This window comes from Plasmopara halstedii (genome assembly GCF_900000015.1).
Source record: "Plasmopara halstedii genome assembly, contig: Scaffold_816, whole genome shotgun sequence".
NCBI lineage: Eukaryota > Oomycota > Peronosporomycetes > Peronosporales > Peronosporaceae > Plasmopara > Plasmopara halstedii.
Genome location: NW_020187732.1, coordinates 1,538,814 through 1,565,499, shown reverse-complemented (window position 1 = coordinate 1,565,499; position 26,686 = coordinate 1,538,814). Strand labels below are relative to the sequence as shown.

The 26,686-nt window shown below is 44.6% G+C and overlaps 12 protein-coding genes across 12 annotated transcripts; 4 read left to right on the top strand and 8 right to left on the bottom strand.

Annotated features, from left to right (window-relative positions):
* Window positions 1–25: 25 nt before the first annotated feature.
* PHALS_14256 (uncharacterized protein) lies at window positions 26–616 on the bottom strand (the record flags this gene model as incomplete). Its single annotated transcript, XM_024730033.1, has 1 exon — window positions 26–616. One exon carries the CDS (start codon window positions 614–616, stop codon window positions 26–28), a length of 591 nt encoding a protein of 196 aa, XP_024580350.1.
* A 58-nt stretch (window positions 617–674) lies between these two features.
* PHALS_14255 (uncharacterized protein) lies at window positions 675–1,161 on the bottom strand (the record flags this gene model as incomplete). Its single annotated transcript, XM_024730032.1, has 3 exons — window positions 675–704; window positions 775–1,042; window positions 1,106–1,161. The coding sequence occupies 3 exons, from the start codon at window positions 1,159–1,161 to the stop codon at window positions 675–677; spliced, it is 354 nt and encodes a 117-aa protein (XP_024580349.1).
* A 285-nt stretch (window positions 1,162–1,446) lies between these two features.
* On the bottom strand, window positions 1,447–2,055 carry PHALS_14254 (uncharacterized protein; the record flags this gene model as incomplete). Its single annotated transcript, XM_024730031.1, has 1 exon — window positions 1,447–2,055. One exon carries the CDS (start codon window positions 2,053–2,055, stop codon window positions 1,447–1,449), a length of 609 nt encoding a protein of 202 aa, XP_024580348.1.
* A 1,054-nt stretch (window positions 2,056–3,109) lies between these two features.
* On the top strand, window positions 3,110–6,124 carry PHALS_14253 (uncharacterized protein; the record flags this gene model as incomplete). Its single annotated transcript, XM_024730030.1, has 4 exons — window positions 3,110–3,906; window positions 3,981–5,862; window positions 5,929–5,988; window positions 6,047–6,124. The coding sequence occupies 4 exons, from the start codon at window positions 3,110–3,112 to the stop codon at window positions 6,122–6,124; spliced, it is 2,817 nt and encodes a 938-aa protein (XP_024580347.1).
* A 162-nt stretch (window positions 6,125–6,286) lies between these two features.
* PHALS_14252 (Uncharacterized conserved protein) lies at window positions 6,287–6,937 on the bottom strand (the record flags this gene model as incomplete). The annotated part of the gene is made up of 1 exon (XM_024730029.1): window positions 6,287–6,937. The coding sequence occupies one exon, from the start codon at window positions 6,935–6,937 to the stop codon at window positions 6,287–6,289; it is 651 nt and encodes a 216-aa protein (XP_024580346.1).
* A 2,776-nt stretch (window positions 6,938–9,713) lies between these two features.
* On the bottom strand, window positions 9,714–10,113 carry PHALS_14251 (uncharacterized protein; the record flags this gene model as incomplete). Its single annotated transcript, XM_024730028.1, has 3 exons — window positions 9,714–9,845; window positions 9,911–10,000; window positions 10,060–10,113. 3 exons carry the CDS (start codon window positions 10,111–10,113, stop codon window positions 9,714–9,716), a joined length of 276 nt encoding a protein of 91 aa, XP_024580345.1.
* Window positions 10,114–11,692: 1,579 nt separating this feature from the next.
* On the bottom strand, window positions 11,693–13,941 carry PHALS_14250 (sodium hydrogen exchanger 3; the record flags this gene model as incomplete). The annotated part of the gene is made up of 8 exons (XM_024730027.1): window positions 11,693–12,044; window positions 12,118–12,197; window positions 12,270–12,970; window positions 13,033–13,294; window positions 13,363–13,411; window positions 13,479–13,522; window positions 13,588–13,620; window positions 13,681–13,941. 8 exons carry the CDS (start codon window positions 13,939–13,941, stop codon window positions 11,693–11,695), a joined length of 1,782 nt encoding a protein of 593 aa, XP_024580344.1.
* A 181-nt stretch (window positions 13,942–14,122) lies between these two features.
* Window positions 14,123–14,965, bottom strand: PHALS_14249 (3-deoxy-d-manno-octulosonate cytidylyltransferase; the record flags this gene model as incomplete). Its single annotated transcript, XM_024730023.1, has 2 exons — window positions 14,123–14,435; window positions 14,502–14,965. The coding sequence occupies 2 exons, from the start codon at window positions 14,963–14,965 to the stop codon at window positions 14,123–14,125; spliced, it is 777 nt and encodes a 258-aa protein (XP_024580343.1).
* Window positions 14,966–15,036: 71 nt separating this feature from the next.
* PHALS_14248 (acid phosphatase) lies at window positions 15,037–16,349 on the top strand (the record flags this gene model as incomplete). The annotated part of the gene is made up of 3 exons (XM_024730022.1): window positions 15,037–15,464; window positions 15,528–15,573; window positions 15,639–16,349. The coding sequence occupies 3 exons, from the start codon at window positions 15,037–15,039 to the stop codon at window positions 16,347–16,349; spliced, it is 1,185 nt and encodes a 394-aa protein (XP_024580342.1).
* A 125-nt stretch (window positions 16,350–16,474) lies between these two features.
* Window positions 16,475–16,963, bottom strand: PHALS_14247 (HSP20-like chaperone; the record flags this gene model as incomplete). The annotated part of the gene is made up of 1 exon (XM_024730021.1): window positions 16,475–16,963. The coding sequence occupies one exon, from the start codon at window positions 16,961–16,963 to the stop codon at window positions 16,475–16,477; it is 489 nt and encodes a 162-aa protein (XP_024580341.1).
* A 5,003-nt stretch (window positions 16,964–21,966) lies between these two features.
* PHALS_14246 (cell division cycle protein 20) lies at window positions 21,967–23,641 on the top strand (the record flags this gene model as incomplete). The annotated part of the gene is made up of 2 exons (XM_024730020.1): window positions 21,967–22,185; window positions 22,256–23,641. 2 exons carry the CDS (start codon window positions 21,967–21,969, stop codon window positions 23,639–23,641), a joined length of 1,605 nt encoding a protein of 534 aa, XP_024580340.1.
* Window positions 23,642–24,064: 423 nt separating this feature from the next.
* Window positions 24,065–26,112, top strand: PHALS_14245 (protein fam188b; the record flags this gene model as incomplete). The annotated part of the gene is made up of 3 exons (XM_024730019.1): window positions 24,065–25,009; window positions 25,067–25,204; window positions 25,267–26,112. The coding sequence occupies 3 exons, from the start codon at window positions 24,065–24,067 to the stop codon at window positions 26,110–26,112; spliced, it is 1,929 nt and encodes a 642-aa protein (XP_024580339.1).
* Window positions 26,113–26,686: the final 574 nt, after the last annotated feature.

Genomic DNA, 26,686 nt, shown 5'->3' with positions numbered 1-26,686 from the left:
CAAAAAGTTACATTTACATGGGGTACTAGCTCTGCACATAATCTCCTAGTACGTCAAAGCAATCCGACACAAGCAGTTCCTGTAGCGGAGACACGGGGGGCTCAAGCAATTCATACGCAAACGTTACGAGCATTTCGGTCGTAAGCCAGCAGCACCATGAAAAGTGCAGCGTTTTAAGAGCTCGAGAACGGGCGAGTTGTTTCAATAGCGCAGCACACTGTTCAATTGCTGCATTATCAAAACAATCAATAATCTTAAGATGCTCTAGACTCGGATGAACTGTCGTCAGGTGCGTAAGGAAATGGCTGGAACGATCAAGACACGACGCGAGGCTTAGTGACCGTAGTTGCATTTTTCCTTCAGTCTGCAAAATGTTGATATCTTCCACATCCAAATCTTCCCACGAATCGGCTGAGACTATGTCTGATTGATCAGACGCGAAGTGCCACGTGATGCAGCGATCAGCTTGAGCCTCGTCGAACAACGGTGCCAACGACTTTTCGTCTTGCACAAAACCAATAGTAAGATTGTCTGTCGGCTGTAGTAACAATAGCTTAACATTGCCGTCATTAATAGTTTTTAATGCTGTTGTTAGCTCTGCCAATTTTGACACCATCCAGGGCTCAAACGACGCAAAATAACTCTGTGTGAACTCACACGAAGAGCTGTATAAGTCAAATGACTGCGCGATTTTGTAGATACACCTAACGATAAACCAACAAGCAAACGTGACTACAAGAAAATCATGCTGCACTCTGCAGTTGTAATCCTCACCGCTCCTGCAGCGATACGAACTCTTGCACGGCCGATTTCCGAAGCGATTGATAGCGCTCCCTCGCGCTTTATTCGCTCGATGTAATCGTCCTTAAGACGAGCGTTGGTCCAATCCGCCAGTATATCCAGTTTCACTCTACGGCGCACAGATTCGACACCTTGTGCACGTCTTTGTTGATCCGCTAGTCTGTGTTGCGTTTTCCTCCTCAATGCATTTTTGTTTGATATCTTGTCTACCTCTTGCTGCCAGCGTTGAAGCAATACGAATCTGTAGAGCAAATGATTAACGAGTTGCAGAAGCTAAAAAATCAGACAATTCGCGATGCCGTGCCTCTCTTTCTTGCAGCTGTAGCCTCCGCATTGTCGCCCTTTTCTATTGCGGCCCATTTTAATTGAGTTGGTGCTCTGCACGTCAGATTCGAGCTACATATATTTATATAAATTTCAAATAATTCGGACGGTATGTATGTTGAATAACATTAAGCTGGTGTGGTATGGCCAGCAAAATAAGGTCAAACCGACTCGCAAATTCATATTCAAGAAAGTTTCGTGGACAGATATAGCAGTAGCTACGGCATTGAGAAACTCGCGACATTAACATGGCTTAATACTAGATATATCTATGAAAGATCATTTATGAAAAGTATCTTAGAATTTAGAAATATTTGTTTTCTATTCTAAGAACCATGCTACACCAAAATCTTCAGCAGCCATGTCCTTCATTTCGTAAATTGCTACCAGGTCTTCATATGATCCGTTGACAATGGAGCCAATATGTTGGTTTCCGACAGTGAATTGTTGATATTTATACGCATCTTCTTGCTCCATAAGCCATAGCTCAAATTGATACGGCATCCAGAATGTTGTTCGACAATCGCTGAGAATATCCTTCAATGTCGTATCGAGCATCACTCTCACTCTCAGCGACGTCCGCTTTTCTTGCTTCTCGTATGATTGAAATGATTCTTTGAAGTTAAAATCGTCTGGTGTCCTTTGAAGTGGATTAGCCAGATCGGCGACATATTTATCCCAGACTCCTTTCACCGTCTTAAAAACGTCGCTTTCAACAGTTTGAACACCATCTATACTTTCGTAATCCACGCGATGCAACCATTGATTTTTCATTGAATCCGTCATGTCCTCGCTCAAAAGTTGTGCACCAACCCACCTTCGACCAAGACGTAAGCGCACGACGCGGAATTCACCAGTCAAGAAGCCTTCTTGTTGTAATGCTACGTGAACAATAATATTAAAGATATGATCGAGTTTGACGCGCCACATTGTTGAAGGTTGCCACACTGTCCAACGACACTTGGAAAGTAAAAAATCAATCAACTCGTTGTCTTGCAACTCAAGCCCAAGGTCTTTCGTCGATTCTGGCGTCCATAATCCGCGATTGTCAACCTTACAGTCATGCTTACTCACTGTAACCCGATGAACACTGAAACAAGCACCGATCAGTGTTGTTCATCAGACTATGCGATCGCTTTCGGTACGCACTTTTTCATATCGATGGTGTACGCTTCAGCGATGGATGTAGTAGAGAATTTTGCGACGAACCATGACTTTGATACCGACTCGATGTATTTAGTGTAATTTGTAAGGAACTTTATGGAACACACTAAATGCTTCTTCACCACTCGGTGAATGCACGAGGAGACATGCTGTTCAAGCACACAGTGTCGTCCAGAATACGCTATTGCATTTGCAGCTTGGCTGTATGTTTGTGCTATATGAGAGGGATGTTGCAGCGTTGTTGCCCGTTCGACCCCCACGGCAGCTCCCATACAACCACCGTAGCTTCAGCACTGTTGATCGTACTATTCTGAAATCTAAATAAGGACAGAGCCATCGCAATAGATACACCAAAGTAAGCTTTACTCCCTCAAGGTTTTGCGATAAGAATTTAATACCAGAAAAATAAAACTCGATTTAAAGGTTATGTTGGGGTTTTCTCGGTCCTTTGCTTGAATCAGGTCTTTCCTGAATAGACTGTTTGAATATCTTATACTGTCTATTGGTGTGCACTGGCCACTAAAAAAATCTTACACAGCTATATTGCACCTTTTTACCAATCTATCACAAAAAAAGGGGTGCAGTCTACCAAATGTCTTGCAGAAGTCATGCCTCTTCCACATTATAAAATTGCTCTGCTAGACTCGTTTAACCTCCCATAACAAATACTTCCTCTGCACACCTATTTCCTTGCTGGAGCACTCGAGAAGGCGACAGGAAAGGAACGGCTGACGTCACCATCGACCAGCGATCGCGCGCGAAATCTCAGTCATCGTATCACGTTTAACCCAACGTCAACTTATAAAAAAAATCGTCCACAATGTCGAACTGGGGGCTGCGGCTGAATCCGTTTAAAAAGAGCTATTCGCAGCTCGAAATGGACCAGATGCGCTTTGTTCACCAAGCGTACTGTGAGTCCATGGAGGTGAGCGAGGAGGATCTTCCTACGGCGCTCAAAATGGATGACAACTTTTACCCTCTACACAATCCTACCCTTTCGGACTTTGACGAGAACTCTTATCTTCGCAAGATGCAGGATGTTGTAGGTCTGCTGCGGAATCCTGCTGAGGCCATTATCTCGAGCATTTGTGCTTACCAACGAGAGCGCTACGACCGAACCTTTACTTTTTCAGGTTACCTCAATGATCCGCGCACTTTATTACTAGAAGAATTTAAAGACTGGGCCATGCGGACACTGGCACCAGCCTCATGCACAACAGAATCTATTTTAATTGAGGTACGACGTCGACACAGCTATGTATTAAGGCTACAGCACGGACAGCAAGGCCTGTTTCACTCTGGTTCGGGCGAGCGCTCGCTGATCGGTACGCTTAAAGATGTTAGAAATGTCATTGAAACGCGAGTGCTCCCCACAATTGAGACAGAGCGCGCCCACTCGTCAGCAAGAGAACAACTACATACACTGGAAGCCCGCGGCACAGATGGACTCATGCACGGTGTGCAGTTTCTGTTTTATGTGCTGCGTAATACGCCCAACACACCTGCAGACTGCACAATAAGCAACTTACAAAGTCAACAACATGCAGGTATGAAGGATGCTATGAGCAGCAAGTCAGGGCAAATGCTGGGGGTGCTGCTTACGACGCCATCGTTTAAGTATGTGCTTCTATCTGGTTTGATGCTTGATTTTATATCGAAACATTGAATTTCTATTTTTTGCTGCACAATAGAGAACTATTTCCACAAAATCAGGCAGCAATTTCTCCACAGGACTCGCTGCCATCGCTGCTCTTGACAAATGAAGAAGAGGAGGAAATGAACCGAACAGCAGTATTTTGTGATACTGATGCAAATCCGCAAGTGCCGTCAGTGCTAACGCGAGAGGTTCGTCGCAACTCCAACCCGAATGAGGGAGCAATAACTCCATCCCAGTTTCTGCAACAAAGCAACTCGGGTGTCGTTGCGCTTCGCAGAGAGGTTCAAGAAGAAACTTTTAACGCTTTTACTAAGCTCCATGGTCTACTGAAGCTGTTAGCAGATCTGCTAGTCTCGTGTCGAAAAGCACGACAGCTTGCTGGTCCAGGTGGTGATTTGCTTGTGTATGGACCTGGAGGCGAAGAAATTCGTCGGTTGATGCAATCACTTGAGGCTGTACAGACAGAGATTAGTAAGGAAGTAAGCCAGCTCACGCGCATCGGTGTTCGTGAGCTGGATCGTTTAAAGCCTAACCAGGAGAAAGCTTGGCGCTGGAGTTTTAGCAAAGTACTGCCTCTTGAAGGGTATTTGGCCCGTGATTTTGGAGCTTGTGTGGAGCCTATCCAGCGTATGTACGCAAGTGCTGACCCAGTACACGTACAGAAGATGTACAAACAATTCAAACAAGCCACAGGATTGTGGGTTGAGGAAAATAGCTCAATATGCCGGTATGTCACAGCAGCTTTGGGCGGAGGCTTTATTGAGGGTGCAGCCCACAAGCATAAACAATTACCAAGTAGTGAGGAGGAGCCCGAAGGTCATGCAAAAATTGAGCTGCTTGAAGACGATAGCCCATCACAAATGAGCACTGCGCTTGTTGTGGCAGGATCCGAAATTGGTCGTCAGAACAGCAACAGCCAAAAGAGTTTGCCGGTTGTTGGAGAGAACCGGATCCAGTTGCTTGATGGTGAGAATATTGAAAATGAATCAAGTGCAGAAAACCGGATTGTGGTGGCAAACAGAGCCGAAGCTCGCGCGCCAAAGAAACAGTCAAGTTCAGAAGGCAACTCATTTTTCTCATCGCTCGTATCGTGGGGCGTTGGTGCAAAGACTCCACCAAAATTAAAGGATAACGTGAGCAGTCCGATAAATTCCGAAACAGACGAAGACGAAGAAGTTGAGAAAGGATTATCGTCGTCTAAATTATCGAAAGAAGCCGCTGATATCGCTGCTGCTCAGGGCGGTGTGCTCGACACACTTTTACTCGTGCGTCAATCAATTCAGCGGATTGGTCAGCTGTCGTGGGGCGTTCGAACATCGTTTCACACTTCGTCCATTGATGAAGGCGACTTTGACGCTTTTATTGTCTTGTGCTCGATTTATGAAACTGTTGGCGTCCCTTGCTCCAGCGACTTGCTGCTCCGTGTAAGGTCGCACCGTACTCGACTTGCTCAGCTTTTAAAGAAACACATTCAATCTATTCTCAATTGCGTCGTTGTACTCCAGCGACGAATTGTGGATGAAGAGAAAAGCATTCCTGGAATGACGCTAATCTACCGACGATTGAGTCTGAACCTTTCAAATTTTGAGAGCGAGATGGACAACCTGCTTAATAATTTTAAAGAAGTGATGATGGAGTGCTCGAAAATGAAGGCAGGCATTCTCGCGATGCCGCTATCGCAGCAGCGTGAATCAAATGATGTAATTGGCATGGGTGCCTATGCGTACAACTCGATTAATGCTCTCACATCTAGCTTTGGTGGTGCTCGTGTCCCTTCTGCCGCGATACTCTCGCATGGAGAGTACATGACGCAGTTAAGATCTCAGCTAGATCTGCATTGGAATAGTATCTCGCATCTCTTCCAAAGCCTTCAAGGCACTGTGGAAGCTGTTGCTACTGCTGATGACCGTCTCAGGGTACGTATTAGCTGCATGGGTTTTAACTATCAAATGTGGATTCTGATGAGGTCTATCGATGTTCAGGGATACAGCAAGTTTCCAGACATCACCGTTCCCCCACAGCAGCTAGACTACATTTTTGAAGTAAGTTTTGTCTGCTTATGTACAAATCATTAGATTCTAATGTGAAGTGGTGCGGCAGTTTAACTACGACGGCTTTTTTCGTCAGACGACAAAAGACTTAGAAGTTTTGCTTGCTTCGTTCGATGCGTCCAAGTGAGTAATTTTCACACCCATTTCGCCCGATGCTCCTTTAGGTCAGATGGTAAATTTAGATGAGCGAGCGACGTTGGTACGATGTCGTGCCATTCGTGAGTCCACTATACCGTTGTGACGACAAAGCCGTAAGAGATATAAATGCTGCACGGTATTGCTACGTCTTTCAAAGCACATCAAGAAAATCGCTTGCAGGTGGTGGTGCTGGTGCAGTTCCAGTCATCACCAATGTAGCAGTCAGTGGTGAATTTGTCGAGGTAGTCTCAATAGTCTTGGCAATTGTACCCTCCATCTCTTTTTTTCTCTTCTTGACACTGGACGTCTGATAATTTGATGCCTCTGCTCCAAAATACGGTGCAGCCTTTGCACTTCTCTGTATTGATAGCACACTGGGTTCCTTGTACGAGGCCTGAGTGCTCAGCGCAGTGCCACTATCTACTACCCCACTAACGCTGTCCGCCCCTTTTCCCACGGACAGTGTGACGGTCAGCTTGCGTCGTCCTGAGCCCTCTTCATTATTCATCTTACTGATATCAACCTGATCAAAGCTCGGTTCATCTGCCAGGCTTGCATAGAAGCAAGAGTTGGAGAAAAGATGTTCGGCTTCAGTGTAGGGTTTTACTTTTTTCGGGTTAGTATCCTTTCGTGACTGTTTAGAGTCAATAAAGCCATCCCATCCGCGAATTATGTTGCCATGTGGCGTTTCTTCGAGATACACAGCTTCCTCCTCTTCAATCTGCGCTTGTAGCGTCAAAACTGTCTCGTGGGCGCGACGCTGCGCCTCGTACAGTGCTAACATCTCGTCGGACACACCCATCGTAAATAAGTGTGCGATTTCAAAGTGAAAGTTTTTTACTTCAAAAAAATATTCGAATTTACTGGTAGAATAGGTGCCAAAACTAGTCTGCACATCTCTACATTGCAGCAGGACGAAATTTTAACGGGGTTTGATCGTGCGAGCAGCATTACGATTAAGACGCGAGCGGGTGCTAAGCCACGTAACGACAAACACATCGAAAAATAGCAAGTCTCAGCACGCACAGGGCGGCCTACTAAGAAAGATCTGTACCTTGTGGAGGTCGTGGTCAAGAAGGGGGACAGGAAGCCTAAGATTGTTAGTTTATTGTAACGGGTTTACACGTACCCTGGTATGAGAGGGTGGATCACACAAAATGGTGTGACCGTATAAAGGTGTAGATATACAAATTGGTATGATCACACAATTGTGTGACTAAACCATAACAATAAACCACAATGTGGCAGGACTGTCAGAAGTTATGGATATGTTTTCCACTTCATTAAGAAAACCTAAGGTTTTAGATATAGGCGGCTCTTCCGCGAATAAAACAAATGAATTCGGTTTCACTCTGAACGGAAGAGCGTATTTGCCTTGGTTGTGGTTTTTAAGGACACTCGTACCGGATCTGGTATAGTACATAAGATTGGCGACCTCAATCAGCTTCCTCTAAGCAAAGAGCTACAGCAGCCCCACTACAATGATACAAACAATCATCACAGATTAAAAAGTGTTTGTTATCATTAAACTCTAAACATCTGAAGTTTGACTCGAAATTTTGCTAGTGATTCTTGTTAATCTCTACATCCTGAACTTTGTGTCCCCGCGGAAAATCTTGATAATACAGGAGTGTCATGAAGATGCCTGATACGAATACAGTAAGTAACCTTGCGGTTTGCGACGGAAACATTAATGGAAACGTCGAAGGTTATGTTAAAGTTTAGAGTGGAGCTTGGAACTTTCACCGAGCGGAACTCAGTATAGTCCTGGACCTTAATTTGAAATGCGTCTCATTCTAGATTTGGTGCGGCTGGAACACCACGGGCCATGGGTCGACCGAAAAGTGAAAAAGCTCGGTGCCACGCACTTCTCTCTGGGTTGATCATTGGCAAGTCATGAAACATCCTCAGCCAGAAAGCGGTATCGCTCTGGGCGCGGGCACGACACTGTCAAAGCCTTTTTTATGCAAATAGGATTGTCCAAATCTGTTAGCGTGGGTATTGTCAGGTACTACAGACAGATCTCGGTAGAGGCTTCAGCCGACCGCGGTCTCTAGATAATTTGAGAAATAACAATTATTTATCAAGATCTTTTGAGTGTGGTCTTGTTGAGACAAGAATGGACGACTTCATGTTGCGGTCCTCTAAGTGTATCTCTAGCGGAGCAGTGTGAGCTGCAGTCCCCTTTGTTGAAGACTATGCTATTCTACAGCACATTTTTGCTAGAAATCGGCATTCGTGCCAAAATGGTGGCTACAATTAGCATAATGTAAGTATTCACAATTTGCCATATGCCATTAACCTTTCTGACACAGAAATTTGGCGGCAAAAGAAGATAGTTATCTCTCTATCATCGTGCCCTCGGTCGAACTTCACATGAAAGAAGATTTCAATGTTGTCACAAAATTACTTTCGCAAAAACATTGCCGTGTGAGGTAATTTATGGTTTAGGAACCAAGTCAAATCATTGATGTACTCCATTTTCCGGGGATAACACGCGTGGTTTTTTTCTCGTCATCGCGTCGTGATACTCCCTCATCAAATGACAGAAACGAGCTATAAACTCTTGAGAATAGCTCTCCCGCCCCTCGCACAAAATGCTCCTCAATCACAGATTCATTCATGTCGGATACATTGCCCGGCTTCTCTATTGGTACGAACTGTGACATCCTGGTGACCTCACTGTCTTGCGATTCGTTGCACATATTCTAGAGAGATAATTTCTCCAGCTCTATAAGAGCTTCTGTCGGAAACAGTGGGGGAAAATTACAGCCTCTGAGGCTATTCCGATCGCTCATTTACATGTAAAAACTCTTCTCACCACTAACCTGGACCTCAATCGACTAGCTCGGTGAGTCCGTTACTCGGTAGTGCTTACTCAGCAGTACCGTCACATTGAGATAAGGATTATTTTTTCTTAAATCCGAGGTCTGGCTCTTGTACTTTCAACTTACCTTTACACTTAAACCCCACCGTCCCTGACACGAAAAATTGCGACAGCCAAGCGCTTCCGCTTTCGCTGGCTCCGACAAAGGGGACGGCAGCTCACAGTTGTCCGTTACTGTTCTGCCAGAAATACACTTAGAGGACCGCAACACATTCCTGTGTCAAAAAGACCACACTCTAAAGATCGCAATAAGTAATCGCAATTTTTCAAATATTATCCTGAGACCGCGGTCGGCTGCAGCTTCTACCGAGATTTGTCTGTGGTACCTGACAATACCCACGCTAACAGATTTGGACAATCCTATTAACCGCAAGAAAGCTTTAACGGTTTTGTGCCTGCACCCAAAGCGATACCGCTTTCTGGCTGATGTGAGTTCATGACTTGCCAATGATCAACCCAGAGAGAAGTGCGTGGCACCGAGCTTTTTCACTTTTCGGTCGACCCATGGCCCGTGGTGTTCCAGCCACACCAAATCTAGAATGAGACGCATTTCAAATTCAGGTCCAGAACTATAATGAGTTCCACCCCGCAAAAGTTTCAAGCTCCACTCTAAGCTTTAACATAACCTTTTACATTTTTACCAGTGTTCCCGTCGCAAACCGCAAGGTTATCGTATTCGTATCAGGCATCTTCACGAGGGTCTACTATCATCAAAATCTTCCGCGGGGACATAACGCTCAGAGCGTAGAGATAAACAAGAATAACTAGCAAATTTCGAGTCAAACTCCAGATGTTTTGTGTTTAATTGTCCAACAACCTTGGGCTGTCAGCCCCACTTCTCTAAGAGTCCCAATCTACTAACGGCTGGACCTTACCTTGACAACATACAAAATTACCCACTTCCACCTCCCTGCTCGTGCTGAGACTTAAAATTTCTTCTTGATAGTTCGCCCATTTTCCCAGGGTTGGATCCCAACCCTTCACAAATCTCATCCAAGAGAATAGGGCGCTCATAATTTGTACTACCGCACAGGCACATCTACATCTGCGGGGACCGCAGAGCTGCTCTGCTCTGCACTGCAGAGTTCCATCACCTCTGACGTTGATCAAACGTCATGCACTTCATTCCATCCGAATTTCACGATACCGCACTTGATGCGCCAACTTCCTCGAAGTATTAGGGTGATTATGGCAGGTCATTGTACGAGCCGTCCCTCAACGAAAATAATAATCGGTACTGCCTTCGTGAGAGAGACAGGTGGCATTGCAGTGGTGAGGAATTTAAATCCTGGACGTAGTCGTCCAGTCCCCGCATCCCTTGACGGTGGATAAGAACATCAAACGCCCCGATACTCCGGGTAAGGTGGCGCGAGAATCTGCGACATTTGTCGCTTCAAATCGTCCCACGTTGGAAACGCCAAGTTTGACGATGCGTTGTATGTTAGGCCTACTCTCGCGAGGAATCCCAGTATAGAAATTGCAAGCAATACGCGCTATCGCTCCGTTTGGAGCTTGGCCAAATCCATGGTCATATCAGTTTGTCATCCTGCCTTTTGTCCCATCCCTCAAATTTAATTGTGCTCAACATCAGCGGCCTCTTGGAAAGATTCATCTGTTTCCCCAGCTGTTAAGGGCGCTCCTGGATGTACCTCACCAGCGCGTTTTCAGATCTGGTTGGGAGCACCTTCAGGTTAGCGGTCACCGCCTCAGGTCCTTCGGCCGTCAGTTCTGTGCTTTCATCGGACCCACATTAAACATAAGCTTGAGACCGGTATATTTGTTCTAGCGGCAGGTACACGCCTATAACGTGGGATTGACTTCTAAGTCACCAAGTGCGCTGGGTTTGCACAGCACTTTGCACATATGAAGCTTTAACTCGAAGAGGTTGTGCGTGGCGGGGTTACACGTACCCTGGTATGAAAGGGTGGGTCACACAAGATGGTGTGACCGTACCAAGGTGTGGATTACACAACTCGGTTTAATCACACAATGGTGTGGATACACCGTAACAAGAAGCCACTACGTGGCGGGACTGCCAGTAGTTATGGATATGAATCAGGGTTTACTATTTAATCAGGAAAACTTAAGGTTTAGATCTGCCGCAAAGAAATGCCGTTTTAATTTTGAATGGAAGAGTAAAGTTACCTTGGGTTAAGTTTTTGAATTCTCTTGGAGGTAGCGGATTGCGATTCGCTACACTCGTACTGGTTCGAGTTTAGAACGCAAGGTCGGTGACTTTAGTAAGCTTCCTAGCTACGGCAGCCCCGCAGTATTGTGCGTACAAACGCACAGTCGAGCTGGCAGCCTTACCCAGGAGCAGAACCGATTGCCTATACTCATTGATTAGCTCTGTTAGTACATGAATTGAGAATTGATGCTACTTAATTAATTGTAATTCTGATTTCTTATAATAAAACCAAATTTTTCTGACGTCAAATTTCTCATAAATACCGACATTTCAGTACTTATGAATATTCGAAATCATTTTAAATATAATATAATTGTACCGTACTCTGTGGTCAATTAACCGAAATGCACATTGGAGTCCGTACCTAGACACCTACAGTTAATGAAATGATTTTGGATTCGTTGCACTGCAATCCGAGAAGTTTTTTTGATTCAAGTCTAGTATAATTAAAACCAGCAATCACGTATCATATTACTACATAATCAAACATTGTCACTAATGTCGTGTTTCTTTGCGATCTCAGCTAACGCCGAGTGCGACACTGTGGACTTCGGTAGGTCAACCTTCGCGATCCGCGCTTTTTTGCGCTTCTGACTAAAATTTCTGGATCTATTGGCTGCAGAAGACATTCTTGCACTTAAATGATCCGTTCTTTGCTCCTGGTCACGCGGATGGCCACCAAAGAGCGGTTTTAAGTACTTTTCATCAATGCGTTCCCATACGCCATGAAAACCATGTATATTGCGGCTAGTAATTGGTTGGTCAATGGGCCGGAACGATGTATCTGAGTCGTGCTCCTGGTCTCCGTCAAGCAGACGTTCTTGCGCAGCCTCGCTGTTTACAAAGAAATAAGCAGTACGTAAGACAAGCAATCTTTACAAACACCTTATTGGTAGTAGAAGCATACTCGTCAAACTTATGTTCTTGTTCCTGTTTTGATGTCAAGCCAAAGTACCGAAGCACCGGACTTGTGCCCATTCCAAAAACCTAAACAATACATGATAGATCATTTCTAGTAAAACAAAGTCTACGAATTATTGGGTCACGAGTAAAACGTACCAAAGTCGTGAACATAACTGTAAAGAGTGTCGTACTTTGTATCACGCTCGCATGCACACGGTTGGGTGTATACACATTCAAAGCCAGTGCGAAAGCGATTGCGCCGCGAAGACCAGCAAACCAAATCACAACCATGTAACTCCAAGGAATTTTGTGCTCTTCAGATCGACCAAAATTCGCCAATACGCACATCGGAAACGTGTTTAGCATGCGACCCACAAGACAAGCGACTAGGTTGACAAATATAAAGCCCCAATCCCAAGTAAAATACCCCGAATACGCCACCACACTCATGCCCATATAAATGAAGACGAAATTTTCAGCCAGGAATGACGACGTCGTCAGCAGATGTTTTAAAGCTGTTGCGCTCTCATCAGCGATATTGTATAGATGGTAGTGGCTTATCAGCACACCCGAGAAAAACAAAGCCACGATTCCGCTCATTCCAACGAGATCGGCAATCACGTAGCTTAAGTACGCTGACAATAACACTATAGATATCTCATAGGACGGGTATCGTTGAAGTGCGGGATCCGCTGCTTTTAGTAAGAAAGCTGATGTAAAACATACCACAGCCGCCAAGCCAACGGAGCCAAAACCAATACCGAAAACCTTTATGATTATAAGGCCTGCATTGTTCAAAGAGACATCAGCAATATCATCTCGAATAAGTCCTTGGAATAACGTGAACGATACAATGGCTAAAAATCATTCACGAATACGTCAGAAAAAATAAATTATAACAATGAAAAAATGTTCGTACCAACGCCGTCATTCAGCATGCTTTCACCAAAGACAAGGTTAAATAACAGAGGAGGTACACCATTCTTCTTAAACACTGAAAGTGTCGCGACCGGGTCCACGGCTGAAATCAAAGCGCCGTAAAGGTATGCCTCAGCAGCTGTAAGTTTAGTGATAAGCCCCATGTTGCCAATCCAAAGCAACATGCCACCCGTGATAAACGTTGCAATTAGTGTACCCACAATGGATAGCAGCATGATAGCATTAAAATTTGAAAAAAAGCCCTGGAAACATTACAGAACATTGAATTGAGCCACGAAACTAATCAATAACAGTCCCAATATAATCGTACCCTCTTTTTCATATTAAACCCAGCCTCAAGAATTATTGGAGGTAGCAAGCTAAACAATGTAGAGGCCAATACTGGGTTAGAATTTCGAATCTGTAATTGCCCCATTATCTACATACGCGTAGAATAGCACTTCTGGGTCCATTCCATTATTTAGCGATTCCTAACACACGTAGTACGAACCAGATGTAAGAAACAAGAATTTTTGAGATTTCTTGAACGGCGCACCATCGGGTATGTTATTAGCACGCCGACGCCAAACTATTTCAAAAAAATATGTCAGACCAATATTGAAAGTTTCTCACATTGATAGCAACTCACTAATACACCAAAAAAAATGGCAACAGCTGATTCTGAGATTAGCGCCGGGTGGTGAGATCGATCAAGACGGTAGGCCACCAGAACCAGCATGAGCTGCAAACTGGCGATGACACATAGCTCCAAACGCGCCCACTCAGTCCGGACCTGCTCCTTTTCCGCTCCAGCTTCGGACCCCGTAATTCCACGGACTGCGTCCAGAACGGTGTAATCTATAGCTGAAGCGGAAATTTCCGGCTCCCAATCGTTCCTCGAACTAGCCATGCCGCGTCTTCTCTAGTCGCGTCTATTGCGAAATAAGAAAGCATTTCTATTGTCATAAGTACGAATGGAATTCTAACGTAAAAACATATGTTGTTTATCAAGTATTACCACTAAGCACGAAAGCAACATTCGTAATAATGCGCGAAGAGGATTCAGACTTTTAAGTAAATTGGACTCTATATCACTCAATACCTGTCTTATTGTTATCTTCAGGCCAGTGCGCCATGAGATATTCCAGATCCGCTCGGGTATCAACACCTGGCAATGTCGATTTAACTTGGACTATCTTAATTCGGTAACCTGCGGACAGCACACGTAGCTGCTCAAGGTCTTCAGAAGCTTCAAGATTCGACACAGGAAGCTTTGGAAAGTCCAATAGAAAGTCCTTGCGAAACGCGTACATTCCAACGTGACGAAGATATGAAGTCACATCATGACAAAACTTGCCACTTTTTGAGTGCGGAATCATCGCTCGAGAGAAGTAAAGCGCGTTGCTGAGGACGCCAACAACCGACACCTGATCACTTTGAGCTTAATTTCGATTTGTTTAATTAACGCACCTATTGCAGTCAGCAACACATTTAACGACATCACGACTGCGGGCTTCTTGCTCGCTAACAATTGGAGTTGCTAGTGTGCTCATGACACTGTCGGGTGCAGCCCCTCGCAAGGCATCGATGCATGAATCAATATGTCTTGGGTCTACGCCCGGCTCGTCACCCTGAATATTCACGACAACATCATACTCCTCTATTTCCCTACGGTCCATCAGATGAAGCGCCTGCACAATACGATCCGTCCCCGTGTTGCAAGTGCCAGTGAGAACAGTATCGCCACCAATATTTTGAATGACTTTCAGCACGCGCTCGTTGTCACTTGTCACCACCACTTTCGACAGCAACTTTGAGCTGGCTGCTGCTGCGTATGTGTGTTCGATCATGGCTTTGCCAAAAAAGACAACCAAAGGTTTTTCTGGGAAGCGCGTTGAACCTATTCGTGCCGGGATCACACCCAGAGCCTTCATGCTTAATATCAATTTTTATCTCAACTAATTAAGGTTTTACAATACAATAATTTAGGACCATATAACGTCAGATGTTAGGCATGCAGCTCGAAGAAGGCGTTCGAAAGCGCGAGGAGCACGAGGGGAAAAGCCGTCACTTGATCTCGCCTCGCAGCAGCAGCGGATGGAATACGGCACTTCATGGAACTGCTAGTTATGAGCGCTGGGTAAAATATATCGCGCTGGGATCCCTGGGCGTCTGGATGATCTTTGTGCTGTTTTTCTGGCACACCAGTGTCGCTCCTACACCAATTGCAAATCAAAGAACAACGAAAATCAAAATCAATAAGACGATACCTTCGAGCTTTCCCGAAAAGACTACATTCATTGCGTTTGGAGACTACGGTACAGGTGATACGTACCAACGCTCAGTGGCTTTGGCTCTTGAAAACTTCACAGCCACTATGGACCCTCCTCCAGCGTTTGTTTTATCAACTGGAGACCAGATCTACGACAATGGGTAAGTAAATATATGCATTTGATACTAGATAATAATTTACTGATGTTATGATTTGACGCTAAGAATCGGGTCTGCAGACGATGCTTTGCTCTCGACGAATTTCGAGCAGGTATGAATGATATCATACGTCACGAAGTTCTTTTCTTAGCAGACTAATGAAATATATTATGTTAGATGTATACGAACCTCAAGCTACAAGTCCCATGGTATGTTGCGATCGGAAATCATGACTGCGAAGGATCGATTGATGCAATGCTCCAATATGCGAAAAAGGAAGACTCGTTGTGGTATATGCCCCGTCGATACTACGTGGTTGACCGCCCTGTGGCACCAAAGACAATTTTGCGACTTGTTGTTATCGACGCTTGTGATCTGGTTTGTGGTCGTGAACCTCGTGACACTCGGTGCACTGAAAAAATGAACGAGCATTCCTCAGCAAAAACCAGAAAGTCGCAGTATGAGTGGATTGAAGAAACGCTAAGCGCTGGAAAACCAGTGGGCATAGAGCGAATGTGGACAATTGTCATGGGTCATTGGGGTGTGTACAGCTTTGCAGGAAATGGCAACACTCAGGAGCTGATTGACAAGTTGGATCCAATCATGAAAAAATACAAGGTCCACGCGTACTTTAATGGTCATGACCACGGCTTGCAACACATTCGAAAGATAAATGACGATGGCTCTTTTCGCAATTACTTTGTCTCGGGTGCTGGCGGCTACGAAATCCATCCGCTCAAGCCGAAAGCTCGCTCGAATCCGGATCTGGTGCACGCAGCCATAACACATGGCTTTATGTCCGTGCAAATGACCCAGACATATTTTCGTGTGCAACTCGTTGACATCAATAGCGAGATTCTTTACACTACAGACGTTACATACAGATAGAATCTACAAGGTATAATGACAACTTAAGAGCAAATTTAGTAAAAAATAAGTTCTGTGTTATTTATTTCGTGTGAGGTCTGACAGCACTCTCTAAATATAATGAAAAGTATGCCCCTTCAGCTCGTCTACACATCCTTCTTAAGCGAGTGCCAGCTAAATTCTTTAGCCTTAACAAGCTGCAGCACAAGCTGGTCCTCTTTGCGCTTTACCTTGACATCCGATATCTCATCGTACAGCTTAGACATAACAAGTAGACGCGTCTTGCCGTCGTAATTCTTGATCTTCACCGTGAGGCTTGTAGCTGTCCAATTGACGTCCGTGTCTTCATCTTTATGGAGACCGATGCCCGGTAATTTCAAATACACAGAAACGTACCTTTTTCCATCGGCCCAAGCGTAGTTAGTTATAGCGTCCGTCACTTCCGCGGACTGAGAGACCAGAGATTGGGTTTTAAGAAGGCGAGGCGCGGCATTTCCATCCCATTCGTGAATTTCCACATCTTCACGCCTCTTATGTGCGTAATAGTAGCTGTTAGTGCCTTTAGTCTTTATGTTGGACTGTAGCGCTGAAATTTTTTCGGCAAACGGTGTCAGCTGTGCGGTAGGATCCTCCATGATTCGCAGTTGATGCTGAAAAAAGCAAGAAATATAATGAGTGAGCAACTGTCTTTGCTTTACTTGGTCTTCTAGAATTACAATCAATGAGCAGATAATTGTACCAATCAGAATTTAATACAAACTTTTGCAGGGTGTCTGGCTTTATGTGGCGCAAAAATACAACTAAGACACTTTGGGATTGCTTTTTTACTGCAAGAACAATTTAAAAGTTGTTTTTTTCAACATTTTCTGTCGTATTGATTTAAAAGAATTGACTTAGAGTGCAGTTTCGCTGCCATCAGACGCAACCGATTACATCAACTCGCCAGTGCGTCACGGCATATTTGGAATCTGTTGTATAATCTATAAAAAGCGGTGTATCAATTTTATGATCAATAAAGCAGCTATACTTGAAAAGACTCGTACAGTATTCGCCAATGAGCTGTCCCTTGTGGTACGTCAACATAGAGGATCAGCTGATCAACAATCCAGCAGAGCATCCTGAGATGCTTGCCAACAAGTCGACGAGAGCGGAAACTTCTGTGCATGTAAAGGGGAACGTGCAGCTTACGCGTTGAACGTTCGTGCATAGTACAAATGCAATCCCGTAGTATCAGGACGTATGGATATGACAATATTTTCGTAAGGAAAAGAGATTTATGGTACCCATGGGCCAGCCTCACGTCAAGAAATTTAGATAGCATCATAAATTGACATAGTAAAGTGTATGAAATAAATGTCAGTATAGATATTAACGTCATGCTTATAATGGCAGAGCGGACTCGGTAACTGCTTCGCAATTCCGTGCAAAACCATTTCTGCGCGTTTGTCAACGCGAACATTTGGAGCTGAAGTATACTCAAAGCATGGTGTACGGCAACCCCGTTGCAGTTTACGGTCAAGACTTTTAAGGGCTGAAATGGATATACAAGCAGCTGCTTGATTATTTGTCATGGGGAGTTTACGTAACGGGGTACGTACGTATTGTACGATGATGTATGTACACCATACATGTCCGAATAAATTATTTGAAGCATCGTATGATACTCATATTACACTTTTGTGTAGTTGTCAATATTTAGAGATACCGATGAATTGGTATATTGAAGATAATGAATCTCCGTTAAGGAGATGTTCATAGTACATATGGGTAGCTAGCTTAGCGTTAAGCAATCATAACAGCTAAATGGCTGGGTATTGTAGGCTCTATTCTCTCAATATGAGCTTGTGGAAAAGAGCAGAGCTAGCTAATAACTAAGTCAGGGAAGAGGCTCACGGTCTCGCTTTTGGAATAAGTCTAAGAGCTGAATCTCTGCGTTTGTTCACGCGGTTTCATTGAGTTGAAGCTGTATCCGTGCAGAGTGCACAGCAACTCTATTGCATTTGTAGCATTTGTGATGAGACAGACGACGGAGTCGTGAATAGACGCTATGATGGTACACTAAATTATATGTCTTCGTGACAAGTAGACGTGTATAGAACACTAATGCTTTTGTGTAACGAAAATGGCCCATCCGTTTACACACTTTCTGCGGAAGGCTAAGGTCAAATGACACGCTTCACCTCGTGTTGCTCGCTTCTAGCGGTTCGTTGATGCAGCGGGTCTGCCGTAACTCTTTGCTTATAGGAAGCCAAGCTAAGGTCACCGATCTTACATTCTATACAAGAAATAGTACGAGTGTAGTGATTAGCAATCCGCTACCTACAAGAGTACCCAAAATCTTAACCCAAGGCGTATGAACTCTTTTGATCAAAATTGAAACTGTATTTAAATGTTTCATTTGCGGCAGAGCCGCCTATATCTAAAACCTTACCTTATCCCAATTAATTAGAAAATCCTAATCAATATGCATATCTACTTGAAGTCCCGCCACGTGATGACTTCTTGTTACGATGTAGTCACACCATTGTGTGATTACACTAACTTGTGTAATCCACACCTTGTACGGACACACCATCTTGTGTGACCCACCCTTTCGTACCAGGGTACTTGTTAGCTTCCCCCACCAAAATTGTAAATATATTTAACTGTCGCCTCGTACCAGGCTCGCGTGTCTAAGACACCTTCACGTTCCAAGGACCGTCTTAACGCATTCTCTACTCAATGAGCCCTATGTATATGACACGAGAGCGCCCAGTCTCGCTGGTTCTGCGGGTGCGCGCGGGCAGAGCCCTTCTTCGTCTTCTTCACGCGGTGCATCTCCGGACAGTACGTCCGCTGCTTCACGGAAAGCACATCCCAAGCCCTCGGCAATCGGGCGCCACACACCGCGCCTGCCACCGGCGATGGTTCATTTCATCGAGGATTTGGGGGAAGTCGACTACGAGTCGGATACTCGTTTAATCTTCCTTCACCCTAATATGATACCCAGCGGCACATCGCCAGCTTCTAGATTCCAAAGCAAAGAACATTGCTCATTATTGAGGTTACACGTCTCCTCAACCGCTGGTGCTTTAGGTGCAGTCAACATCCCAAATAAGTGACAACTTGTGATGATAGGAAGCGCTCGAGAAGCGACTTTCTCGTACTCCTTTCACTCTCAAGTGTGAGCAGAATGCCCGCATGAATGAGACTGCAAGGCTCCCGCTTCAGCGTGGCGAGGAACTTAAGCCAAATCAAAATCGTAATCACGACGTGATAATCGTGACAAGAGTAGGTGTGATTTTTGCTCTTGCAGATTGGCAAGCTGGGCCTAGTTGGTGTCCTGTAGGATATCATTTAAAACTTCACGGCAATAAGTTCTACCATCTCTCACCGCTGAAAAATGGCATGGAGTCGCAACACGTGTCGCCGTTGGAAAATGACATGGAATATGCTACTCATGCAGAGAGGGGGAACACTAATAGTATTTTTCTCGTTAAAAGGCTAGACCGTGTGTTTTTCTGCAGGCATTGAGTTAGGACTGGGAAAATCACCGGAGTCGTCTCTATTTAAGAACACCTCGTCATCCTCACCGAGAGCTTTGAAAGCGCAGGTGAATGTTTTATCGAGAGCCGCGGAGATATTAATTCAATTCTCGAGAGACACTCCCTCTGCAATTTTTCTCTGAGGAGCAGTCATAAAAGTGCAAAGGTGAGGCTAGGCACAAATCACAGTAGTTGTTACTTGGGCGCTCAATGATTAAAAATGACGAAAAAAGTGGAAAAAAATAGCGCGGTCCACATCTAGTGCAAGAGGGTGCATGAAAATCCTGTTCGCTATCGTCTGAAACCGTACAATTCGATGTAATTGTATTAAACTGTTCAGCTTTAATTGGCTTTTGTGAAATTGCGGACATTTATACGCACCGTCTATAATGATGGTAAAACATTTTAGTGAAGATGCCCGTGATACACTTTAACTGTCAGTCACGCGTCAAGTTATTGTACTTGGCTATCCGATACCGAACTAAACATGTCACGCATGCTAGCGCTTGAGAGGAAGACTGCTTAGAAATGCGGTAAAATTGAAGTTGAATTCAAGAAGATTATGGTTACCAAAGCTACATGAATAAAACCACTAGACATCTAGAAGGTATATGTATAAACTCTACACAAGCAGAAGTGAGCTTATGAATCTGATATATAAAGCCTTTCGTACACTGAGGTTGAACCCAGGGGAGCCTTGGGCAAATTAACTTTCTTCGTTGAAAATTCCTGACAAAGTGACTGGCTTGGCTCCCACCCTTCACTTTCACACAGTGAAGGCTTGTTGGTCTCATCACCAGTGTAGATCTTCAAGTAAGAACCATCATTCTGTACCAACAATAATAACTTTGTAATCATTAGAACAGAGGACATTTGTGGCATCATCCAATAATGTCGCGCGTGCACTGGGATCTGTCGCACTGCCCTTTTTTTGTCTCCGCAATGCTCGTCGATGGTGATGTGTGCTACAGACATATACCGTTACGTAATGATTAAGTATGACCCATTACAGTAATACAGACAGTTTGGTAATGAGATATGGTAAAACGCATAAGCTTCGTATCAGTCTGACCAAAATTAACTTGAATTTATATGATGTGGCTTTGTTTACTAAATCTCTAAGTTTATTGGAGACTATACGGTTTGCTTCTGGCTAGAGCGTACGAAGTAAAATTTTGTGCGTCTATTAACGCGGACTTTTCCAGTCAAAGATATCTCTGCAAAACTCACAGCAACCCCACTGCAACAAGTGCCACAACCCTTTAGTCATATAGCAGTCCAAACAAGTACGGTCCACACACTATTGTCACTTACTGTGTTCATGATTGCGCCGTCCTCGAAACCCTGTATTAAAGGCCGAGCGCGCTGTATTGTAAGCTAGATTGGAAGAAGACCTTGCCAATGCTTGAGGTCATTGCTTTATAGTACAGACGAGGGTTGGTTTCCGAGAGTCTTAGCTGTATCAGCTGAAGCTGTGGAAGCAGGGAAGTGTCGAGAGAGCGTCTGCTTGAGAGATTAGAAGTCTCGACAATGGCCACTTCATTCAGCTCCCATATGTAGAGAGTATTGCCATGGGATCAGGTGGAAGCAGGCGATTGTTGAAATTCATTTACGAATGTGAAGCGCAATATGGGAGAGCGACTTTTGTTAATCAGCCTATGTGCAGCGGGGCTGCCATAGCTCTTTGCTTAGAGGAAGCTATGCTAAGGTAACCGACGGTACGTGCTTTACAAGAACCAGTAAGAGTGCAGCGGATTGCAATCCGCTGCCGCCAAGAGTACTTAAAACCTTAGCCAAGGTAAGTGAACTTTTCCGTTTAAAATTGAAATTGTTTTAGTTGCGGCAGAGCCGCCGATATCTTAAACCTTAGGTTTTCCTAATTTATATAGTAATATTTAAGTAATGTAGTAAAACCTAGTTAACATAGTAAGACCTAAAAAATAGAGGAGTACGTGTAACCCCGTTACACTATGGGCTAAGTATTAATACGTTTCGTCGACAGATTTACATTCTAAAGTCCAAGTATTTGAAAATTTAAACAATTCTTATGTTGCTCAAGTTTCTTTAACGGATTTTTATCTTACTAGACAAGAAGGACCGGCTGTCTGCGCACCATGACAAGTCCCAGCACAGAGTTGCGGCGTCATGAGCGCGTATCTTCACCCGCTGCGTCTCCTTCGAGCCGAAGTAACTCTCGTAAGCGCTCGCACAATGCTTACGAGTCAGATGTCCACAAGTCGTCTAACTCCTGCACTGACGGCATCTCAAGTGCCAAGAAAAGTAGAATTGACAAATCTAGTAGCTCTACTGGCAACGTTGGCAACAATAAAAACGTCAGTTTGAGTGTTATCATGGTATTTCGAGCTACTGCAACGCTTAACGATCGTAATATCATGTTTCCAGGCGTCGGACCGCTTCATTCCGACACGCAGCGCCATGAATTTAGATCTAGTACAATGCAACTCGCCCGACACAGCGGCGGCAATCGAGGCAGCGACAAACAATTACAAAAAAAGTCCTAGTCGTTCTGGAGGACCTTCAGCCTCTGGTAGTACAGTCCAAGACGAGGAGAAGCAGATTTACAAGAAGCGCCTGGCCAGCGCGCTACTGGGAAAAGATGACGACTCAAACCACAAAATTTTAAAGTTCACAAAGGCTAAGCCAGCCGTGGCCCCTCCAGAATCATTTAAATCCACGCTCTCAGCCAGGTTTTCTCACAACAAGGTGAGCATTGTTCCCGCGGCCGCAGCAAAAAAGCTGAATCGTCACGTCCCCTCAGCCCCAATCAAGGTGTTGGATGCGCCCGATTTAATGAACGACTATTATCTAAATTTGCTGTCATGGGGAGCCAACAACATCCTCGCGGTGGCTTTAGGACAGTGCGTTTACCTTTGGAATGCCGTTTCTGGTGAAATAAATGAGCTTATGGGTCTAGAGGGAGACGAGTATGTAAGTTCAGTGCAGTGGAGTGATGCAGCAGGTGGATCGGCGCATTTGGCTATCGGCACAAGCGAGTCAGTTGTACAACTATGGGATATCACTGCTTCACGCCAAGTTCGAACAATGAACGGACATGCATCGCGCGTGGGTGCGCTGGCTTGGAATACTTACGTATTATCATCAGGATCGCGGGACAGCTTAATCATTCACCATGATGTACGCGCACGACATCACCAATTGTCAACGTTGACGAGCCATGAACAAGAAGTGTGTGGCTTGCAATGGTCTCCAGATGGTACGATGCTTGCTTCTGGTGGAAATGATAATGCGCTGTGCCTGTGGAATGCAGGAAACATCGGCACAAGTCGCGGCACTCAAACTCCTGCGCATCGGCTAGAACAGCACACAGCTGCTGTAAAAGCAATTGCATGGTGCCCGTGGGAACGCAACCTGCTTGCTACTGGTGGAGGTACTGCCGATCGCACGATCAAGTTCTGGAATACGACGAATGGAGCTATGCTTAACTCTGTTGACACTGGATCACAGGTGTGCTCGCTTTTGTGGTCAAATACAGAAAAAGAGTTATTGTCGTCCCACGGATACTCGCAAAATGAGTTATGTTTGTGGAAATACCCAAGCATGACAAAGGTGAAGGAGCTTACTGGTCACACGTCTCGTGTACTTCACTTGGCAGCATCACCTGATGGCGAGACAGTGGTTTCTGGTGCAGCAGATGAAACATTGCGATTTTGGAAGGTATTTGGCCCCAACCGAAAGGCGCGAAAGGCTGGCTCAAGTACGACTGAGCTGAGTAGTTCGTCTTTGTCGAGCGTCATGAGCATCCGATAAAGTAGCAGCCTTTTCTTAAGAAATGCAATAGGAAAGCCGTGAGTTGTGCGACGGAGTCTCAATGTGAATGCTTTTGGTGTCATGCGGTGGGTTCTGCTTGGTTCAGCTCGTCGACATGCCAAAAAAAATCATTTTGTAGCGTAGAATAGAATTTTCTTAGGCTTAAACTGACTTCGCTTTTGACGCATAGTGACAGGTTCGTGTTTTATTGAACGAGCTACGAGAGCTTGACGAAAAATGTAGACAGAAATGATGCTAGTGACTTATAATTAAGTTTGTGATTGTCCGTTTGCTCAGCCCCGTGTGCTTAAATTCCAAGTGTCGAGAATAGCACCAAAGTTTAATTTCATTATTCTTAGAGTTGATCATAGTTGATCATACAAGTCCCTTGATAGTCAAAAGCGAGGCCATAAGTCGATCGAGATGAATGATGCACCACGTGATGTCACACGACAAGCTGAACTAGTCGTGATGGACTGCCTGAAAAGTTGGAATTGTCCGCGGTCATTGAATGCGATGACAGAGAAAATGTCTACATTAAACGCGTCAGCAAATGCAACCGAGCGCTCTTCAAATGATATTAAAGCTAGAAAAGAGGGATCAAAGATTCGCGTGCGTCTTATGGAGTATTTACATAGCATCACCAAAGGTACTGAAGACATGTCTAGCTTAAGCATACCACAACAATTAGACCCAAGGGCTTTAGTTGCTACAGTAAAAGTGACAGAGTCTGAAATGAAGTGGACGAGCGAAGAAGTTCGTGCATTAAAGAAGGCTATGAAAACTACTAGATCCGAGGCTAACAAATATGCTCGATGGAAAGAAATCGCGGTACAGGTTGGAAATAATAAGACAAAGAAACACTGCTACCTGAAGTACAAAGAGCTCAAGCAAGAGAGAGCCACAGTCGCAGCGAAGAATGGGTCCTCCCGCCCCAAAAACGCCATCATAAACAGAAAAGATTTCAATGATACGACTTTAAGTGACTTCGCACCGGACAGAGTACGAGCGGAAGGCAACATGATCATGTCTGAGGTCGAAATGATGAAGAAAGTCGATATATCTTCGAATCAATATTTCATGGCATCAACACTTTTTGATAAGGTGTCGGCATCTTTAGTTGTATCTCAACAATCTACAGAAGGAAGGTCTACGTTCGAGGCCCTTGAGATTGAGGATTGCGAGGATATGGGATCGCATTTCAGTTTAACAAAAACAGGTCAAGTTCATTCGATTCAAGCAAGCAGTGACGTCAAATTTACCTTTGAAAGCACAATGCGCGGTTTGACCTCGTCGGATGTTTCCACAGTGCAACAGCTACTCTTTGGCTCAAGCAAGAAATCGTTTAGTAGTCACTGGTATGAACAGGTAATGCGATTTTTGGCATCATTGCACAGTAGTATCACTCACAACTAAACGCCTCAGGGTTTCGTGTTCTCTACAATACAAGATCTACAGTACGGCTTAATTCAGCATCAGGGTGGCCCATGTGGTGTCTTGGCGGTCGTTCAAGGCTATGTGCTTCGTTTTCTGCTGCTAGAAGGCCAAAATGACTGGAAAAACGTAAGTGCATTTTCATTGGTATGATGAGGAAGAGAGTGTATAGCCTATCTGACCTTATACAGTCAGGAATTCTGCAATTAGAACGCGTTTTGGCTCAAGCTTTGGCCTTTATTCTTTGGCAATCTGCTGTAGCTTCGCAAGCATCCAAGTGTGTCGTTGTCATAAAAAATAATGCCAGGAGTAAACAATGCAGTTTCATGGCTAGCTTGAAGCTTCATATCGCTTCTAGTGAAGAACAAACGCGGCAGATTATCACTGCTTACATTTCACAGTTTACAGACCCTAAGGGATCTGGTCTTGTTCAGTTTATACTCTCCGTTCTTTTTACAAAGGGCGTCGAACTGATCTACAGTGAAATGGATCAGCTCGCACGCGACACAGGTGGCCAATTGATCGGTGCCCATGACTATTGCACACAAGAGCTCGTCAATCTATTAATCTGCGGTTACGCGCGCAGTAATGTATTCGATGGCGATCAAAATCTTGGAGACACAAATACATCCGATTCAGACGCCCTACTGCTATGTGGCATCCCCAGTCAGCCCGTCCTCGGCTTCCTTTCTCTTTTTGAGGCGTATGGAAACCTTGTCGTTGGGTCGTTCCTTAAACACCCTCGAGTCAACATTTGGGTCGTTTGTAGTGAGTCGCACTACTCGGTTCTCTTTGCAGCAGACCCAGGAGCAGTGGATGATAGAACATTTGACATCCGTCCAAGCGTCGACCTGCTCTATTATGACGGACTTGCTTTTCAAGACAAAGAGATTCACCTAACTGTGAATACCTTGGCACTGGTCGATTGTATTACTACAGTGAGTCACGACGACCTCATTCCACCGCTTGATCTCGTGATCCGTACAAAGTGGCCCCGGGCGACTGTGGAGTGGAATGGGACCGAGCCTTTGCTTTGAAATAGCTAATGTATTTATCAGAGCTTTTGAAATAATTTGCTAAGATTTCGGATCAGGACTTGTTCATAACACTTCGCATCCATTTCTGAGCATGTGGCTACTTTTTATTGTGTCATTCCTGTTCACCTGTGTTTGATGCTGGTGCTTAATAGCGTTCAACTCTTTCTGATTGCATTACTTTTACTGGAACTTCAGCAGCATTAAAGCAGCGCCACTCCTCTAGACATTGTGCTCCGATCACAAAACGACGCGCTCATCTCGTATATGACGCCATGTTTATCTAATAGCGAAGTAGTCTCGTATTTTGTGCTAAGTTGAAAGTGTTTACGACCGTCTTGACGACCGAGCCGAAAATCATGGCGCAAATATGCAGCTTTTTTGTGCTGATTAAAATGTGCTACGAGTCATACGAACGCTACTTTCACGCTGATCTCGACAACCGTTATGTGGAATTTCCCGTGGTATGTCTTGTTCTAAAAATTGTACCGTACACAAGAAGTGATTTGCCATTATGAAGAGGTTTTGAAAAAAGAGGTAGTAAGTAACGGAAATAGTGATCGGTCTTTTAGTTATT